The sequence below is a fragment of the Sapajus apella genome, unplaced genomic scaffold, assembly GCF_009761245.1.
Source record: "Sapajus apella isolate SASKATOON/1434 unplaced genomic scaffold, GSC_monkey_1.0 scaffold149, whole genome shotgun sequence".
NCBI classification, from domain to species: domain Eukaryota; kingdom Metazoa; phylum Chordata; class Mammalia; order Primates; family Cebidae; genus Sapajus; species Sapajus apella.
In genome coordinates this window covers 415719-431112 of record NW_022437089.1, presented here as the reverse complement: position 1 = coordinate 431112, position 15394 = coordinate 415719, and the positions used below count along the sequence as shown (strand labels likewise).

The window sequence follows — 15394 nt, the reverse complement described above, 5'->3', positions numbered from 1 at the left end:
GTGCGGGAGCCCCACCCCGTTCTCGCCCCACCCCGTTCTCGCCCCGCGGCGGGGGCCCGCCCACTCCCGCACCACAGAGACGTGGGATGGCCGCGCGGGCTAGAGAAGCGGCCCTAGCCGGCCCGCCAACGCCCCGCCCTACCCGCGTGCCCGCTTCACCCCGCCCTTCTCCCCGCCCCGCGCGCCGGGAGCCAGAGGCGCCGCTTCCTCTCGCGCCCAGGGCGCTGGCCCTCCGCTCGGGGGCGGGAAGCGGCGGGGGGCGGAGCCTCTGAGGCCTCGCGAGGGCTAGTGGGCGGTGCCCGGCGGGCGCTTCCGGTTTCCGGCCGCGGGGTAAGGGGCGGGGCTGGGAGTGGGGCTGCTGTGGGAGAGTTTGGCGGCTGCGGCGGGGCTTGCGGACTGTGGGAAACTCGGTGAGCGGGCTCCGCGCCCCGGGCTGGGCTCCGGGGCTGCCGAGGCTCCCAGGCCCCTCGATGTGGGAGAGAGGCGAGCAGCGCTGGGAAGCCCGGGGGCCGGGGAATCTCGGGGCCCGCAGCCTACCTGGGTGTGAGGTTCAGGGCCGAGGGGAAACTGGGCGGCATCTCTAGGATCTGGGCTCGCGGGGGGGGGGGGGGGGGGGGTGGCGAAGCCCCATCTGTAGGAGCGGCGGGGCTGGGCCTCGGGGACTGTGTGCCCGGTCGGAGCCACGTCGGGGGGCCTCCGGTGCGCGTGGCCGGCTCTCGCTCTGGGTGGGCGCTGTGGCCGGCCGGGGCTGCTGGAAGGGGCCCTGACGTCTGAGAAGACTGCGTGTAGAACTTTCTCCGTATGGGGCCTTGAGGTGCTCGGTCGAGACCTGCTTTTGCGCCTGGCCCCGACTCCTGTCCTCTAGGAGTCGCTCTTGCGGGCCTTCAGCCCACCGGAGGCGGAGCGGCCCCGGGCGGAAGGCTGCTTGAGCCCCGAGGGAGGTGCTGGATTCTCTCGGCAGACGCCGTGGGGAGGGTGCGGGGGGGCGGGGGCGTCGGCAGCGCTTGGACGAGGTGCAGCCCAGGGCCCTGCTCGTAGCGGGGATTTGGGCTCTCAGAGCGCCCGCCTCTGCGGCTGAGCTCCGCCTGGCAGGGAAGGGAGCGCCCGATTGGTGCCAAGGCGTGCTGGTACTGCTCTTCTCGAAGAACAGCTTTCCAGTTAAACGGGCGTCGGGAGTCTGGGGCTCCCTGGGACAGGGATTGTTGGGAGAGGTGGCTCTGGACGTGTTGACACACGTGTTGGAGGGGGGCAGGTAACTGACCAGTGAACGGAAGTTTGTGGGGCCTGTGAACGCTGCTGGCCTAGCGGCCTTGCCAAGTGGAGCCCTGCTTCCGCCAGCGCTTCAGAGACTTTGAAGCAGAGTGCAGGGGTGTGTGTGTGTGTGTGTCAGGGTGGAGAGTGGCGGTCCCAGCCTTTGGGGGTACCTGAACTGGATGTCCTTGGCTGCCCAACGCTTACAAGTCCTGTTCCTTCTGTGCCCTGCCAGGAAACAAGCTCACATCTCCCTGTGGGAAACCTTCTAGCAACAGGATGAGTCTGCAGTGGACTGCAGTTGCCACCTTCCTCTATGCGGAGGTCTTTGTTGTGTTGCTTCTCTGCATTCCTTTCATTTCTCCTAAAAGGTATGGCCTGTGGAGCAAGCAGGCAAGTTAGGCAGGGGGGTTCCTGTGCCCTAGCCCTGGGACTGGTGTGTGCAGCTCGTGGACCCTGGAATTGGGGCCTGATGGAACAGGTAGAACCTGTCCGAGGTGGGGGTGGCAGGGGTTGTGTGTGTTATCGCCAGCCCTCCCCAGGGTTCTGCTTCATCATGACTTGCTCAGTTCCTTTCCCGTGTCCGCTGCCCTCTGGTCTTCAGAATGTCCTGGAGAGGCAGGAAGATCTATACTTCGGTTCTGGAAATGATGCCCTCCTGCCTACTCTTGGCCCCTGGGGTGCTGGGATGGCAGCACGGGATCTGGAGGACTTGCACCACTGGGTCACGTTGTTGCTGATTTGGTGACTCCTGTCCTCCTAACCAGTCTCACTGGCATTGCGCAGTGGCTGCATGAATATTACTCAGTCTGTAAAGGATGAAGCCATATTCCCTTTTAATGAACAGAAGACCTGTTAAAAGTGAATGAGAAATTAATTTTTAATTATGTTTAATACCTGAACACATTATCCCTATTTAAATTACAATGTTACTTATGAATAAGGGCAAATTTCCATAGGTTTTTTTAAAAGCTGTTTTTTGGTGAAAAATGACAGACCCACTGCTGCCTGAGGAGGATTCTTGCAAAAAACCAAACCTTCGTGCAGTTGTCAGGACATGCAGAGACAGAGGGCCCCAGGGAGCTTTAATCTGGGAAGCTGTAGAGGACAATCTGGTTTCTGCACAAAGCAAACTGGAAAAGCAAATGAAAGAGGGAGAGGGAAGGGGAACTTACAGAATAAGAGAGATTTCAGACACTTACCTACCAAATGCCTGATCAATTCCTTATCGGGTCCTGATTCAGACAAATGCTGCTGCCTGCAGTGATTGGCCTTTTCAACTCTAGCTTTGATCACGAGGGCTTCTTGTTGGTTTGAACAGTATGTAAACACTTCTGAAGTTTCTTAGAGCTGCATCCCAAAGCATTTGTGGATGGAAGTGATGTGAGGTCTGGGGTCCATCTCATCATAACCCAGGGTGGCGGGGATCTAGACAAACCAAGGTTTATCATGTGGAAGACAGTTTAAAGAAATAACACATGTATGGGGCAAACATTTGGAATATTGCAAAGGGGAGTACAATGAAAAGTAAGTTCCCTTCTCAGAGACTACCACTGTGTGGTTGGTTTGTTTTTTAGACAAAGTCTTGCTCTGTCACCTAGACTGGAGTGCAGTGGCGTGATCTTGGCTTACAGCAACCTCCACCTCCCGAGTTCAAGTGATTCTCCTGCCTCAGCCTCATGAGTAGCTGGGACTACAGGTGCCTGCCACCACGCCCAGCTAATTTTTTCTTTTTATATTTTTTTTTTTTATTTTTTTTTTTTGGGACGGAGTTTCGCTCTTGTTACCCAGGCTGGAGTGCAATGGCGCGATCTCGGCTCACCGCAACCTCCGCCTCCTGGGTTCAGGCAATTCTCCTGCCTCAACCTCCTGAGTAGCTGGGATTACAGGCACGCGCCACCATGCCCAGCTGATTTTTTGTATTTTTAGTAGAGACGGGGTTTCACCATGTTGACCAGGATGGTCTCGATCTCTTGACCTCGTGATCCACCTGCCTCGGCCTCCCAAAGTGCTGGGATTACAGGCTTGAGCCACCGCGCCCGGCCTTTTTATATTTTTAGTAGAGATGGGATTTCACTATGTTGGCTGGGCTGGTCTCAAACTTCTGACCTCAGGTGATCCGCCCACCTCTGCCTCCCAAAGTGCTGGGATTCTAGATGTGAGCCTCTGTGCCTGGCCAACTACCAGTGTTTAAGATTAGTTTTCCAGATGTTTCTATCTATACATGGACCAGCATTATTGTTATTATTATTTTTTTTTTTTTTGAGGTAAGGTCTTGCCCTGTTGCCCAGGCAAGAGTGCAGTGGTGCAATCTCGGCTCACTGCAACTTTGCCTCTCAGGTTCAAGTGATTCTCCTGCCTCAGCCTCCTGAGTAGGCTGGGATTATGAGTGCCCACCACCACGCCTTGCTAATTTTTGTACTTTTGGTAGAGATGGGTTCTCGCCATCTTGGCCGCCAGGGTGGTCTTGCACTCCTGACCTCAAGTGATCCGTCCGCCTTGACCTCCCAAAGTGTTGGGATTACGGGAGTGAGCCATTGCACCCGGCCTTTTCTCCAACACTCTTGAGTGGACGTCAGATTGGAGAATTGCAAGCCAATGAGGCTGACTGTGTGGGCTATTCGGCCATTGGAGAAGAGGACAAAGCTGGATTTCTGTTCTGCTCAGGGCCCTAGAGCCCATGTGTGTGTACTTTCTCTTCAGCCCCTGTCCTTTTTGTCTTCACAGATGGCAGAAAATTTTCAAGTCCCGGCTGGTGGAGTTGGTAGTATCCTATGGCAACACCTTCTTTGTGGTTCTCATTGTCATCCTTGTGCTGTTGGTCATCGGTGAGTGAGCTAGACCTTGGTCTCTGCTGCAAAGCCCTTTGCCACTTTTGATGTGTAGCATCCAGTTCTGGCTGCTCGGAGATAGACTGATGAAATGCTGTGTCTTTCTCTTGGGGGAAGGAAGAGGCTCCCTTTGTCCATGCTGCTGACTGCTATTTAGGCCTTCACTTTGAAAGGCCTCTCTAGGCCAGGCATGGTGGCTCATGCCTACAATCCTGGCACTTTGGGATCCTGAGGTGGGCAGATCACCTGAGGTGAGGTGTTTGAGACCAGCCTGACCAATGTGGTGAAACCCCATCTCTACTAAAAATACAAAAATAGCTGGGTGTGGTGGTGCATGCCTATAATCCCAGCTACTCGGGAGACTGAGGCAGGAGAATCACTTGAACTCAGGAGGCGGAGGTTGCAGTGAGCTGATATTGTGCCATTGCGCTCCGGTCTGGGCAACAAAAGTGAAACTGTCTCAAATAAAAAAAAAAAAAGAAAAGAGGCTCCTTTAGCAGTGGGCATGGGCTTATACTAAGCAATTTGTATACAGCCTTATGATGGCCACCTTACATTGTTTTTTTTCAAGACCTTGGGAGAAAGGACACCTTAGGTTTCTGAGGCTGCTTCTCAGGTCACTCTAGAACTGAAGCCAAGAGAAGCTAACTGGCCTGAGACCTTAGTCTGAAGAGTGCTGCTCACCAGTCACTGAAACAGCAGCATTGCCTGGAGCAGGGCCTCTAGTTGGGGACTGAGCAGGCAAGCGCACAGTGAACCTAGCTGTGAGGGAGGTCCTGCTGTTCCTTGGAGGCAGAGGAGGACACTGAGATGTGTTGGGGCGAGGTCCTAGACGTCTCTGCATCTGGGCTAGACTTGACGTTTTGCCAGGTCTTTCCAGCTCTGTAGTTCCGTAAACTCTGACACTGAGGTGCACACCAGCAGGGACTTGGCGGAAAAACTAGTCTGAGGGAAAGCAAGCTCAGGGACGAGGCCAGGCGGTGTTAAGATGAATGCCAGACATTTTACAGTGAGGTAGCGGGGTGAACATCTGGAGACGAGAAATCGATAAAGCTCTTGTCTGACTGTTAGGTGTTTGTTGCTTTGCTGTGGTAAGTGATCAATATGTCCCCCTGTTTGGGCTCCAAAGTATTGGTTTGGCTCTGCTGTGGACACCAGTCTTGTCTCAGAGCTGTGGTGCCTGCCTAGGCATGAAACACTGCTCCCACTGAGTCTAGGGATGGGTGTAGGGTAGTGGGGGGAGTGGTGGAGGCTGTAGTTCAGGGGAATGTGCAAAGCCCCACCTGCCAGCTTCAGCATCAGGCATTTCTCCTTCCTGATGTCTCAGGGCCTGCTAGGTTATGTTCAGGCAAGACTGCCTCTGAACAGGCCAAGTGTGACCTGACAGCTTCTAGCCACAGAGGGTAGGTACCAGCTGCCTGAGTACCTCAGTGTTCCCAAAATAATAGGCAAGGTACCAGTAGGTAGCTCTTTCTAACCAGGGTTCTCTCCCTGAGCAGCCTCCAAGCCAGGAGTAGGTAGGGAATCTATGTGTCGTCCCCAGGGCTAAGTGCGCATGAAAAGCCAGGCTACAGAGTTTTTGAACTGAGCGTGTGTGTTTTGGTTTTTTGGGTCTGGGGTGGGGATTGGGGAAGGGAGGGACCATGCTGAGGATGATTCCCTCAGGGCCTTGCCCCTTCCCCAAACCAGAAGGAGCATATCTCTTTCCTAGAGCAGCTGAGTAGGCTGGAGAGATCCTTTGCAGAATCCAGTAGTTGACAAAGCCTTCATTCTTTTTTGGGATCAGGCAAGTGCTTAGAAATTCTAGAGGAACATATGGCCATGATGACTGGCTGCTTCCTACTCTCATGTTAAGAAGCATAATCTAGAAAGATCTGCAGAGCCTTCTTCAAATAGAAGCATTAGTCACAGGTACTAGTGAAGGGTAACGGGCATAACCAGCTAGAGCTGCATCCTTACTTGGGGGCAGAGAGGGTTGAGCAGATCTGCCTGGGAGCATGGAGTTGCTGAGGGTGTAGGAACTTCCCACCTGGGCTGAGGCCTGAGACAGGGAGGGCCAGCTTCTACTGTGGGACTTGGGTTAGTATTGCTTAGTCCTGCATCCCCACTCTTGGTCATTGGCCAAGGTGGTCCTTAGGATGATGGGGTTCTTGGATGCAGGTGACAGTGTAAGAAAAAATGTATTTTATCTTGTTTTTCTGATTACAAAAATAATGCGTAATTATTCTTAAAAATTCAAAAATTGAGTTTAGAAAATTAAACTCCCTCTTAATCCCATGTCCCACAGGTAACCATTATGAATATTTTGTTACACATTTCCACAGGTGTTTTCTATGCTGACATCTTTAATAAAATGTCTATAGCAGTGGGATCATACACACAGAATATTTATGTTTCTTTTTTTAATTTTAGTTTTTATTTTTATTTATTTATTTATTTTAAAGACAGAGTTTCACCGTGTTGGTCAGGCTGGTCTTGAACTCCTGACCTCAGGTGATCCGCCCGCCTTGGCCTCCAAAATGCTTGGATTACCGGAGTGAGCCACCACGCCCGGCCTGAGTAATGGCGGGAGGAGCATTCCACGCCTAAACAGGCAGCACAGCTCTGAGACAAGATTGCTGTCCACAGCAGAGCTGAGCCAATACTTTGGATTGTGCTTTTGCCCCTTATTGCACCTTAGACAGCTTTTGCTCTTTTTTTTTTTTTTTTAAACCCAGGCTGGAGTGTAGTGGCACCATCTCAGCTCACTGCAACCTCTGCCTCCCAGGTTCAAGCAGTTCTCCTGCCTCAACCTCCTGAGTAGCTGGGGACTACAGGTGCACACCACCATGCCCAGCTAATTTTTTGTATTTTTGGTAGAGACGGGGTTTCACCATGTTGGCCAGGCTGGTCTTGAACCCCTGGCCTTAGGTGATCTGCCTGCCTTGGCCCCCCAAGGTGCTGGGATTACAGGTGTGAGCCATCAGGCCTGGCTGACATCTTTCTATTTCAATCTCATTCTTCTTAGAGATCAGGTAGTATTCTCTCATATGGTTGTGCCTTGGTCTGTTCTTTATAAGCCTCCTCACATCATCGCAAATTTATGCAAATCCTTCTGTGGGCAAATACAGAGGTGGATTGCTGAACCCAAGGGTATGAACACTTAACATTTTATACATGTGTGCTGTTTATACCCCTGCTAATAGCATTTGAGAGTACTTGCTTTGGCCGGGCGCAGTGGCTTATGCCTGTAATCCCAGTACTTTGTGAGGCCAAGGCGGGCGGATCACAAGGTCAAGAGATCAAGACCATCCTTGCGAACATGGTGAAACCCCGTCTCTACACAAAACAAACAAAAAGAGTACTTGCTTCACGGTACTGATGTAACACAAAGACGCCAGGAAGGATGGGCAGATTTTTATAATGCAAGATCAGCTAAAAACCAAGCAGCCTAAAACCAGAAATTAAGAGCCCCATGAGGCCGAGCCCTGGCTCATACTTGTAATCCCTGCACTTTGGGAGGCCAAGGCCATTGCTGGAGCTCAGGAGTTCAAAACCAGCCTGGGCAACATGGTGAAACCCCGTCTCTACCAAAAATAGAAAAAAAAAAAAATTAGCTGAGTGTGGTAGCACACACTTGTGGTCCCCGCTACTGGGGAGGCTGAGGTGGAGGGATTGCTTGAGGCTGAGAGGCAGAGGTTGCAGTGAGCTGAGATCGTGCCACTGCACTCCAGCCTAGGTGACAGAGTGAGACCCTGTAACCTACCCTACAAAAAGAATCTCGATGCCCATATAGTGATACCTTGCCCTTCTCATATGGGAGTCTATTAAGGGCATTCTTTAGGTACATCTTAGTGTATTGACTTAAAAAGATGTTTCAGGATACATGGTAAAAAGCAGTAGGTTTGGTGTGGCTCAATTTTCAATTTCTACATTAGAGACAAACATAAATATATTTTTAACTGGTGCTCTATATGTCTAACAGCGGCTCTTTGAGGAGCAGAGGCTGTTCACTGACTTCGCAATTATTTCAGTGCCCACTCTGCACCCAGAACTATGTCAGGCCCTGGGAATATAGTAGAAAAGATTTCTGCTCTTGTGAAGTTTGTAGTCTTGTTTGGGAGAGATGGACCCAAAAAATGTGTTTTGTTTTGTTTTGTTTTTTGAGATGGAGTTTCACTCTTGTTGCCCAGGCTGGAGTGTGATGGTACGGTCTTGGCTCACTGTAACCTCTACCTTCTGGGTTCGAGCGATTCTCTTGCATCAGCCTCCTGAGTAGCTGGGATTACAGGAACCCACCCCCATGCCCAGCTAAGATTTTTATTTTTAGTAGAGACGGGGTTTCACCGTGCTGGCCAGGCTGGTCTTGAACTCCTGACCTCAGGTGATCCGCGCATCTCAGCCTCCCAAAGTGCTGGGATTATAGGCGTGAGCCATCTCTCCCAGCCAAAAAATGTGTTTAAGATAATATCAGAGGTGGGTGTCTTATTACAAAGCAGATAACATAGGGTAGTGTGACTAAAAGTGACTTTAGATGAGGTGGCCACATTTTTGTCGTATATATTGCTGGAGGTGATTGTGTTATCCTTTCCTTTTCTACATTTTGGGTGTGTTTGAACTTTTGATGAGCATGAATTTCTTTTGTAATCAGAATAAAACATTATGAATAATAAAATGCATTGTAAAGCTTTGAAATGAAACCGTTGACCCCTAGCTGGGATCCTGCAGGTCTTAACTCCGGTTTTTTGTTTTTTTTTTTGTTTTGTTTTGGTGTTTCCGAGACAGAGTGTCGCTCTGTCACCCAGGCTGGAATGCAGTGGCATGATGTTAACTCATGGCACCTCTGACCTCTTGGGCTCAAGCGATCTTCTTGTCTCAGCCTCCCGAGTAGTTGGGACTACAAGTGTGCACCACCATGCACAGCTATTAATTTTTTTTTTTTTTTTTTTTTTGGTAGAAACAGGGTCTTCCTGTGTTGCCCAGGCTGGCCATAAACTTTTGGCCTCAAGTAGTCTTCCTATCTTGGCCTCCCAAACTGTTGGGATTACAGGCGTGAGCCATCCCATCTGGCCTGGGTCTTGACTCTTCAACATCTTAGGTCCCCTCAGCAGGCATTTCTATCACCACGTTCACCCTGGCTTATCACTGGGGGCGGCCGGTGGGCCAACTTGAGATGAACAGAACAATATGTGGTTGGGGGCACCATGGGAAAAGGAAGCCACCCCCGTTTCCAGCAACTCTTTAGGCTTGGTTAGCATCTTGAACTGCAGAGCAAGCTTGGGGCCTGCGTAGCATGGGGCCAGGGATTGAAAAACTGGAGAAAGGAGTGGGTCCGAGGGTAGGAGCTTCTTTTTTTTTTGAGGCGGAGTTTCACTCTTGTCCCCCAGGCTGGAGTGCAATGGCGTGATCTCAGCTCCCTGCAACCTCCGCCTCCTGGGTTCAAGCGATCCTTTTGCCTCAGTCTCCTGAGTAGCTGGGATTACAGATGCCCACCACTACTCATGGCTTTTTTTTTTTTTTTTTTTTTTTTTTTGTATTTTTAGTAGAGACAGGGTTTTGCCATGTTGGGCAGGCTGGTCTTGAACTCCTGACCTCATGTGATCTGCCCACCTTGGCCTCCTAAAGTGTTGGGATTACGGTGTGAGCCACCGTGCCCGGCCTAAGGGGGAGCTTCTGATAACAGCACCCCACAAGGAGTGTGTGTGTGTAGAAGTGGGAAGAACTGGGGAGGCCATTGTGAGGGAAGTGAGGCTGACCTGTTTCATGCCGCGTCTGCCTGGTACAGCCTTGATTTGCCCCAGTGTCCGCTAAACACCTATGTCTCTCCTCTGCTCCACCACAGATGCCGTGCGCGAGATTCGAAAGTACGATGATGTGACCGAAAAGGTGAACCTCCAGAACAATCCTGGGGCCATGGAACACTTCCACATGAAGCTTTTCCGTGCCCAGAGGAATCTCTACATTGCTGGCTTTTCCTTGCTGCTGTCCTTGTGAGTGGGGGTTGAGGGGCAGGTGCTGTTAGAGGAGCCCTGGGCTAGCCAGGGACGCGAAGCTCAGTGGGCTCAGTCTCCCCTGTGACTTTGATTCCTCCTCAGTCTGTGGCCTGGACCTCAAGGCCCTGTCTGTGTTAGGGAAGCCACATAGTTTTGTCCTCACCTCCAGAGGCAGCATGGAGAGTGGGAGAGGGCCACCCGAAATGTCAGAAGACCCTAACGCACCACATACTCTCTTGGGGCAAACAAATGACTGTCTCGTGCTCTGTTTGTATGGAGAGTGAGGTGTAGTGGTAAGTGAGTCCAGCTCACAAGGGAGCAAGCGAATGGGGGCTCTTTGTGTCTGGGATGCTGACCTAGGGACAGCAGGTAGAAGTGGCGTGAAGAGGCTGGGCCTCTCCTCCCCTCACCTTAGGGCCTTTCTCACATGAAACTCGTAATGAGGGCATGTTAGGTTCCATGGCAGCCAGAGTATTTCTGGTGGATTCTTTTGGTAAAACTAAGTACCTTGGTCAGGATGAAGCTAGTTGGGCAAAACTTGCCTGCTGCGAGGTGCCTATTTGAGTCTGGGGCCCTGTTTGCGTGCCTCTTGCTTTACGCAGCAGTTCTGATCCGCAGGGCCTGGCTGAGAGGTGGATGGAAGCTCAGACCAAGGGTGTATGAAGGCGTTGGAAAGGCACTTGCTGTGAGTGGGGAGCCCTCATGACTTCATCACTTCTCAAAAGGCTACCATGGTGGGGATGAAATTCTAACACATGAATTTCGGAGGGCACTTAGCCCATAGCATCAAGTGATTGCGTGGATTCTCAGGCTCATGCACAGTTATTATCCACTTGGTTTTGTGCCCGGAGACTCAAGAATCTCCATGCCTAGGAGATTCTTGCCCTCTAGTTACCTGGTGTGTCCTGCTTTACCAGGCACTAGGATGACTACTTGTCTTAAGTCTGTCATTCAGATAATCTTGTACTCCGTGTCCAAGTTGGAAAGAGGGGTGGAGCTAGAAAAGGTAAACACTTTTTTTTTTTTTTTTTTCCAAAGATAATGGGTTTGATCACAGATGTGATCTACAAGCTTGCCATCTTCAAACTTAGGAAAGTCAGGAAATGAGAAGGCTGGGAGGAGTCAGACACATACCCTAGATTTTTTAGGAAGTTCCAAACAAGTCTGATCTTGTGGGCTGAGGTTGAAAGGGAAGCAGATCTGGAGGACTGAGTTTCAAAACCAGAATTCTGAGTATGACAGTCAGCAAAATGAGGAAAAAAGACCACAGTGAGGAGGGAAGGAGAGGAAACTAAGGCCATCTACCAGAAAAGCATCTAGAGCTTCAAGAACAGTATGCGGGGGCCGGGTGCGGTGACTCACACCTGTAATCCCAGCACTTTGGGAGGCCGAGGCAGGCGGATCACCTGAGGTCAGGAGTTTGAGACCAGCCTGGCCAACATGGTGAAACCCTGTGTCTACTAAAAATACAAAAAAATTAGCTGGGCTGGTGGTAGGCGCCTGTAATCCCAGCTACTTAGGAGGCTGAGGCAGGCGAATCACTTGAACCTGGGAAGCAGAGGTTGCAGTAAGATGAGATTATACCACTGCACTCCAGCCTGGGTGACAGAGCAAGACTCTATCTCAAAAAAAAAAGAATAGTATCGGGAAGGTAAAAACCTGCCAGGAGCTCTGAATCATGAAAGATGGGGAGAAGTGGGGAGACGGCAGTCCCTTTCATATGTCTGTAGGGAAGGAGATGGAGGGTAGGTGGTCAAGGGCAAAGGAAACACTAGGATAAGAAAATGGAATTTCCAGATGGGCGAAGGTAGCGTCCCTAAATGATGTACTTTCTGCTTAGACTTGATGAGATTATGCCCAGAAGCTGTTGAGATTGTCTGCAGATGGAATTGCCACTGATGCTTGAGGATTTGCAGAGTGGGAGAGATACTGGCAGACTGCAGCCAGGCAAGCATCCTAATCTCCAAAGGGAGGAGCAGGTAGATGAGGAACTGACATGGGGAGGGTTGACTTTGATCTCCAGACATGCTCTGCAAAGAATAGCTTGTATGCTTTCAGAAAAGAAGAGTGGGATCATTGGTGACTGCTGTGAATTCCTGGAGAAGTCCCGTCAGCCTTCTATAGATGGAGTGTAGATGGATTTTTAGCATGACGCTTGCTAGTCTGAGTCTGTTCTTAAGGACCAGATGCTGAAGTGCGAGGAAGGTGCCAGGAGAACAGTGTAGTTAGGTGTGGTCCGAACCCACATGGGTGGCTGCCATGTGGATCAGATCCATCCACATAGAAGCCTTAGGAGGCTCACTCTTTACGTCTGGCTTGTTCAGTGTTTATCTGCATGAAGACGTTTGTCATGGTGAGCAGATGTGGGGAGAAATGGGCGCTAGGAGGAATAGCAAGAAGGTTAGTGACTATTCAGAATCCTTAGCTGTCTAGATGGGCTCCCTGATCAGAATGACTTCAGTGAGACTTGAGTTTTCAATGGGGAGACATGATTCTAAGTGCACGTAGCTTCATAAAGGGCAGGGAGGACTGGGCCATCCAGGAGCTCAAAGACTTGGGAGTTGGGGCTTATTGCAGCTCAGTTTGCGTTAGTGACAGAACTACTGCAAAAAGAGCAGTTAGCAACCTTCAGTGAAGGCTAGGGCTGCCAGGAGGGAGGTGCTGGCGCTGGCAGGCTTGGCTGCCAGTCCTGTGCTACCTGGAGGGTTGCATTCAGGCCCCACCTTTTTGAGAGCAGATTGCCACCTCAGAAGCTGTCATAGTGGTACCCCACAGACTGCTTTTTACTAATAAGTCTTTGCTCTCCTGACTCCATTCTGCTTTCATGATCTTGTTTCTAGGACGCCTCCAGGTTGGGCGCTACAAGTATTGTCTGACCATGCCAGGGGACAGTGGAATGGTCACCTCCCTCCGGTAGCTTTGGGGTAGCTAGGCTACCAGGCGAATGTGTTGCGCTCAGTGTAGTCCTCTCTGTGTGCCTTAGTGTGAAGCTAGGATGTTCCAGATTAATTTCTACAGTAGACATTTGAAAAAAATTGACATGTCGTAAAATTAACTTTCTGGCATACAGTTGTGAGTGTTTTGACATGCAGAGTGTTGGTTAATACCACCACCATTAGGATGCAGAACAGCCCACACTTTCCTTTCTACCCTCAATGCCTGGCTTCCAGTAAAGGCAGTTCTCACGAGCACCTCCAGTGTACCCAAAGTGACGCCCGGAGGCTGCAGCGCAGAGTTGACTTCGGCCCACTGTTGCAGTCCGCTCTTAGAGTCCTGACCTGCTTTCTGGTGTCTGTGGCCTCTCCCACTTCTCTGTTACCTTTCCCTTTGACATGCCTGTGAGGCCTCACCTCACTCACTGTTGAACAAGTCTGACAAGCGAGTGGCTCTGCTGCTTTCTCGGCCGGACGGTTCAAGCAGTCACACACGTCTTGCGTGCACCTTGGCTGGAAGCTGCACATCGGCTGTCTCGGTGTGCCTTCACATTCTGCCGTCCTCCCATCCGGTAGCCCAATCCAAAAAAGGCACGACGTTGGTCTTGCGTGACTTCTTAGAAAAGGAAATGGTGGGTGGGGGAGGAAAAAAATAAATTAAAAAAATTTAAAAGAAAAGTAAACGGTAATCCCAGGGATCAGTGGGGATTCACCAGTTGCCCATAAGGGATTTAGTTAATCACTTCTGGAATTTTGCCAGAAATTGGTATTCCTCGATAGTCGAAGAGTTAAATCTAAGATGGTGGCTGTGGCCCTGAGGAACTTCGCTTTGTTTGTGATGCTCTTGTCCAGCCTTACAGCCACACAGCCCATCTGCAGCTTGCAGGAGACACTTAAAAACAAAGGAGGCTGGGCACAGGGGTCACGCCTGTCATCCCAGCGCCTTGGGAGGCTGAGGCAAGTGGATCACCTGAGGTCAGGAGTTCGAAACCAGCTTGGCCAACAAGGAGAAACCCCATCTCTATTAAAAATACAAAAATTAGCTGGGTGTGGTTGTGGGTACCTGTAATCCCAGCTACTCAGGAGGCTGAGGTAGGAGAATCGCATGAACCTAGGAGGTGGAGGTTGCAGTGAGCCGAGATGGTGCCACTGCACTCCAGCCTGGGCGACAGAGTGAGACTCTGTCTCAAACAAAACAAAACAAAACAAACAAAGCTGTCGTCCTTATATTTCTGTTACAAGTTATACCTGCTCATTGTAAAACAAGCCCCACTCCCCCCCCCAAAAAACATAACTTCACATAATAGAAGTATCAGGTGTGAGCTCCCCTGTGGGCCCACCCAGAGAGAGTGGCTGGTGGCGTGTTTTTTCTGAATGGTTCAGATGTTTTACATTATGGATAACTTCCTCCTTACAAGTGCCAGGCCTGCTTTTGCCCTGCTTTCACTAACCCTTTCCACCCAGCAGTGCCTCTTAGCGATTGGTCCACAAGCCTTGTGCAGACCTCCCTCATCCTCAGCCGCGTGCAGTGTTCAGTTGCTGGGGTTTAAACAGTTCCTTACTCAGAGATGTGTGAGCTGCTTTGAAATCTTTTTTTCTGTTTTGCTCTAGCCTGTTTGTGCCATCAATTATTTATTTATTTTTTTTGGTGATGGCGTCTCATTTTGTCACGTAGGCTGGAGTGCAGTGGGCTGATTACAGCTCATTGCAGCCTCGACCTCCTCAGTCTCCTGAGTTGCTGGGACTACAGGCGCACACCACCAACGCTGGCTAACTTTTTTTTTTTTGTAGAGATGGGGTCTTGCCATGTTGCCCAGACTGGCCTTGAATACCTAGGCTCAAGTAATTTGTCCACCTTGGCCTCCCAAAGTACCGGGATTACAGGTTTGAGCTGCCGCGCCCGGCCACAGTTTAGTGGCCCACATCCGTGGTTTCTTGTCTGCGATTTCTGCACATTGTGTTCCTTTTTGCCTTTTCCCTTCTAATCATTGGAACTGGATAGCTGACACCTGCTCTGCTGCACCTCAGTACTGTAAGTGCGGCCCAGAGCCCAGCAACCTTGGCAGGACTTGGGCTTCTCAGAAATGCAGATGCTTGGGCTGGCCCAGGCCTGCCGATGAGAAGATGGGTTTTTTATTTGTTTGATTTTGTTTTTGTTTTTGTTTTTGTTTTTGAGACGGAGTTTCGCTCTTGTTACCCAGGCTGGAGTGCAATGGCGCGATCTCGGCTCACCGCAACCTCCGCCTCCTGGGTTCAGGCAATTCTCCTGCCTCAGCCTCCTGAGTAGCTGGGATTACAGGCACGCGCCACCATGCCCAGCTGATTTTTTGTATTTTTAGTAGAGACGGGGTTTTACCATGTTGACCAGGATGGTCTCGATCTCTTGACCTCGTGATCCACCCACCTC

General features: G+C 50.8%; 1 protein-coding gene across 6 annotated transcripts in view; it reads left to right on the top strand.

Moving 5' to 3' along the window:
* Positions 1–30: 30 nt before the first annotated feature.
* Positions 31–15394, top strand: part of BCAP31 (B cell receptor associated protein 31) — a 29281-nt gene continuing 13917 nt past the window's right edge. For 2 of the 6 annotated variants that reach the window (XM_032265228.1, XM_032265224.1), the window contains exons 1-4: positions 31–410; positions 1487–1622; positions 3979–4079; positions 9904–10051. In XM_032265228.1, the coding sequence (XP_032121119.1) occupies positions 1531–1622; positions 3979–4079; positions 9904–10051 (341 nt within the window). In that variant the 5' untranslated portion in view covers positions 31–410; positions 1487–1530. Of the gene's footprint in view, positions 484–712; positions 942–1486; positions 1623–3978; positions 4080–9903; positions 10052–15394 lie in introns of those variants that run through there. The other 4 variants (XM_032265227.1, XM_032265223.1, XM_032265225.1 and 1 more) reach the window with 3 other exon arrangements.